Source organism: Oxyura jamaicensis, chromosome 4, assembly GCF_011077185.1.
Source record: "Oxyura jamaicensis isolate SHBP4307 breed ruddy duck chromosome 4, BPBGC_Ojam_1.0, whole genome shotgun sequence".
NCBI classification, from domain to species: Eukaryota; Metazoa; Chordata; class Aves; order Anseriformes; family Anatidae; genus Oxyura; species Oxyura jamaicensis.
In genome coordinates, this window is record NC_048896.1 from 1,952,877 (window position 1) to 1,955,921 (window position 3,045).

The window sequence follows — 3,045 nt, forward strand, 5'->3', positions numbered from 1 at the left end:
CCCAAACCAGTTCCTCCGCGGCCCCGCAACCAATCAGCCGCCTCGTTACATCGCCGCCCGCCCCGCTCCGGCTTGTAAGGCGCGGCGCCATTCGCCGGGCAGGGCTCCGGTACGTGCCCTCAGATAACCCGCCCGGTCCCACAATAGCGCGGCGCGGGCAGCCCCCGGCCCCGGTACCCCCCCGGTGCCCCCCGTTATTCCCCCGTTACGCCCCATATACTCGCAAACGCCCGTCCCGGCCCCGCTCCCCACCGTGTCCCCGGCCCCGTGGGGCGCAGAGCGGCGGGGCGGGGGGGGTCCCGGTGAGGGTCCGGGGTGAGGGCGGGGGGCGCGGGGCCGGTACCGGTAGCCGGGGGGGGAGGGGGGGTTGGGGAGGGTTTATGGGCTGTGGGCTCACCAGGTCCTCGAAGCTCCGCCGGTGCTCCTTGCCCTGCCAGTCCAGGCGCCGGGGGATCAGCTGCGGGGCGACACGGGGAGGGACGGGGGCGGCGGTCAGACCCCTCCGCGGAGGGCCAGCTCCGAGCGCCCCACCGGCCCGGGCAGACCCCCTCCGGCCCGGCCCGGCCCCGAGGGCCGGGCCCCCCCCCCCACCCCCCCCACGGGCACCGTGTCGCCCGCCGGGCCCCGCGGCCGGGCTGCCCCGGGTTGTGCCGTGCCGTGCCGGGGCAGCGCAGCCCCCGGCCGCCCCTTACCTGGTGCTCCTCCAGCTCCTCCACCAGCACCTGCGGAGACACGCAGCGGCACACAAAGGGCGTGAGGCCGGAGCCCGCAGCGCCGCGGCTCCCCCCCGGCCCGCCGCCCCCCTGCCCCGTCCCGTCCCGTCCCGTCCCGTCCCCGCCCGGCCCGGCCGCGCTCACCTGGGCGGATTTCTTGCAGGGCCCGGACTGCAGGAACCTGGCGATCAGGTAGTAGAGCTCTGCGGGAGGAGGGGGGGGAGAAGGGGACGCGGTTACAAAGCGGCCGGGCGGCCGCCGAGCCCCCCGCCGCCAGCGCTACCCACCGGCTTCCAGCTGCGTCGGGGCGGCCGCTGCCGCCATCCTCCGACGGAGGAGGCCCGGGGGGGGGACGGCGGCGGCGGGTGGCGCCCCGCGGAGTCGCCGCTCCTACAGCGGCCGAGCCCCCACGGCCGAGCCCCGGTGCGTGTGCGAGCCGCTCGCCCCGCCGCGGCTCCCCGCCGGCTTCATGGCATCGCCGCCGGCCCCGCGGCTCTCCCGGCCCGCAGCGGGCAGCGCCGAGCGGCCTGCAGGGCGCCCCGCCCGCCGAACGGGGGCGCTGCCGGGAGCCTCCCGCAGCCGGGGAGCGCCGCAGCCGGAAGGGCCGAGCCGGGGCCGGGCCGGGCCGGGCCCGGGGAAGGAGCGGGGCGCGGCCGGGACCCGGGGTGGGGGGGGCAGGCCGGGGCTCGGCCTGGTTCCGCCTCTCGGGCCGCCCCGCTCGGCCTAGGCCGCGCCCTGGGCCTCCCCGCACGGGCCCGGCCCGGAACGAGAGTCCCCGGGCTGCCCCGGAACGAAAAGGCCGCAGGGAGCCGCGGTGCGCGTTCGGGTGTCGGTGCGAGGCGGCGGGAGGCTGCGGCTTCGCTGCGGCTGGCAGGGAGCAGGCCTCAGCCCCAGCACCGCCGGCTGCCCTCTGGGAAGCCCCGGCTGCAGCAAAAGGGACCGAGGAGGCATTGTATTAAGTACAAAGCGGGTGGTGACGCGCCAAGAATAAAGAAAATAACCTTCTAAGTTAGGCTCAGGAAATCGTCTTCACTAAAGTTGTTTTTCTCAGTTTTGTCCTCTGTAAGCACAAAGGTGCTTGAGAGAAAATGTTGGAGGACAGAGGCCCCACAAATGCTCTCGTGCACCTGGCACAAACTAAGCCGGAGCTCCTCCAACAAACACAAAGGTGCTCGGGACAAATTGATGCATTGTGGATGCCCAGGAGTCGCCTTTCTGCACTTGATTCTAACGTAAATAGGAACTTCTAGCCATCGGTACGTGGCACCCGCTGTTATCGCTGTTATCGGCGTCATTGCCTCAGCACGCAAAGTCAGGGATAAACACCCAGAGGACGCAGCCCTGCCAAGGTTACGGGACATGGGGTGGCTTTAGGAGTCACATCACAATTGTTTCCTCCCGCTGTCCAGAAATAAAGATGTGACTGGTGTGGCACGTGCTCTCGCCAAAGAAAAAAAGGTGCAATATTGATCCCTGTAGATTTTCCTAAGGGAAACAAGTCACTTTCCATGGGAAGCATCCTGTCAAAACTTCGGAAATATATTCCACTTCAGAAATAAGTTGCTAACTGAATGGGCAGCGTTCCTTATTGTCAGATTGGTTTTTGCTGCCACAAAGACCTGGCATTCAACATTAGAGTTTCCTGAGCCTTGGCAGTGTAACAATCATTGTCATAACCGAAAAATAAATAAAAAAGACAACTCATCTTCGTGCCTCGAATACCAAGAGCTGAATCACAGCAAATCATTGCGGTTGAAACATTAAGAATAAGTTTGTTTTTGCATATATTTATAGCCTATATGCATGACTAGACTTTGTGTGAAGTGCTGTTTCAGAGTTCTTCCTGCTATTACCGCGAGGATGCAGTCCTTCCTGCTGGCAGCCTGCTCGGGATGTTTCAAGGCACCAGACCAAGTGCCAGGAGCCCTCTCGAGAACGAGTCAGGAGTTTGACATTCAGCTGCTCTGCATAACTCGCCTGCACCTGAATACAGGTGCGGAAGTTGCGGCAGGAGCTCAGATTAACTGGATGATGCATAGGCCTTGTTTTCTTCATCCACTGAAGTTCTCAAGTTGCTAATGAGAGTTTAAATAGCCAGAAAAAAAAAAAAAAAAAAAAAAAGGAAAGAGAGAGAAAGAAAGAAAGAGGCAAAAAGAAGCCTCTCTGGTTATCGTTGTAGCTCTTGGAATTTTTTTTAAGGCAGACTGATGATTGTCACTGAAAGGGATGTGAGGTGCCACCTCACCGAGCTGCAAACCTCAGTTCTGGGGGCTTTTTGGTAGTAACAACTCTTCCAGCATTACAGCAGAGGCTTTGAAGAGTGAGTGCCCTG

The 3,045-nt window shown here is 63.7% G+C and overlaps 1 protein-coding gene across 3 annotated transcripts in view; it reads right to left on the reverse strand.

The window, feature by feature from the left end:
- BRWD3 (bromodomain and WD repeat domain containing 3) overlaps window positions 1-1,325 on the reverse strand; it is a 47,958-nt gene extending 46,633 nt beyond the window's left edge. The window contains exons 1-4 of one of the 3 annotated variants that reach the window (XM_035324720.1): window positions 1,001-1,266; window positions 858-916; window positions 693-722; window positions 398-457 (exon numbers count right to left, since the gene is read on the reverse strand). In XM_035324720.1, the coding sequence (XP_035180611.1) occupies window positions 398-457; window positions 693-722; window positions 858-916; window positions 1,001-1,037 (186 nt within the window). In that variant the 5' untranslated portion in view covers window positions 1,038-1,266. Of the gene's footprint in view, window positions 1-397; window positions 458-692; window positions 723-857; window positions 917-1,000 lie in introns of all 3 variants that reach the window. The other 2 variants (XM_035324718.1, XM_035324721.1) reach the window with 2 other exon arrangements.
- Window positions 1,326-3,045: the final 1,720 nt, after the last annotated feature.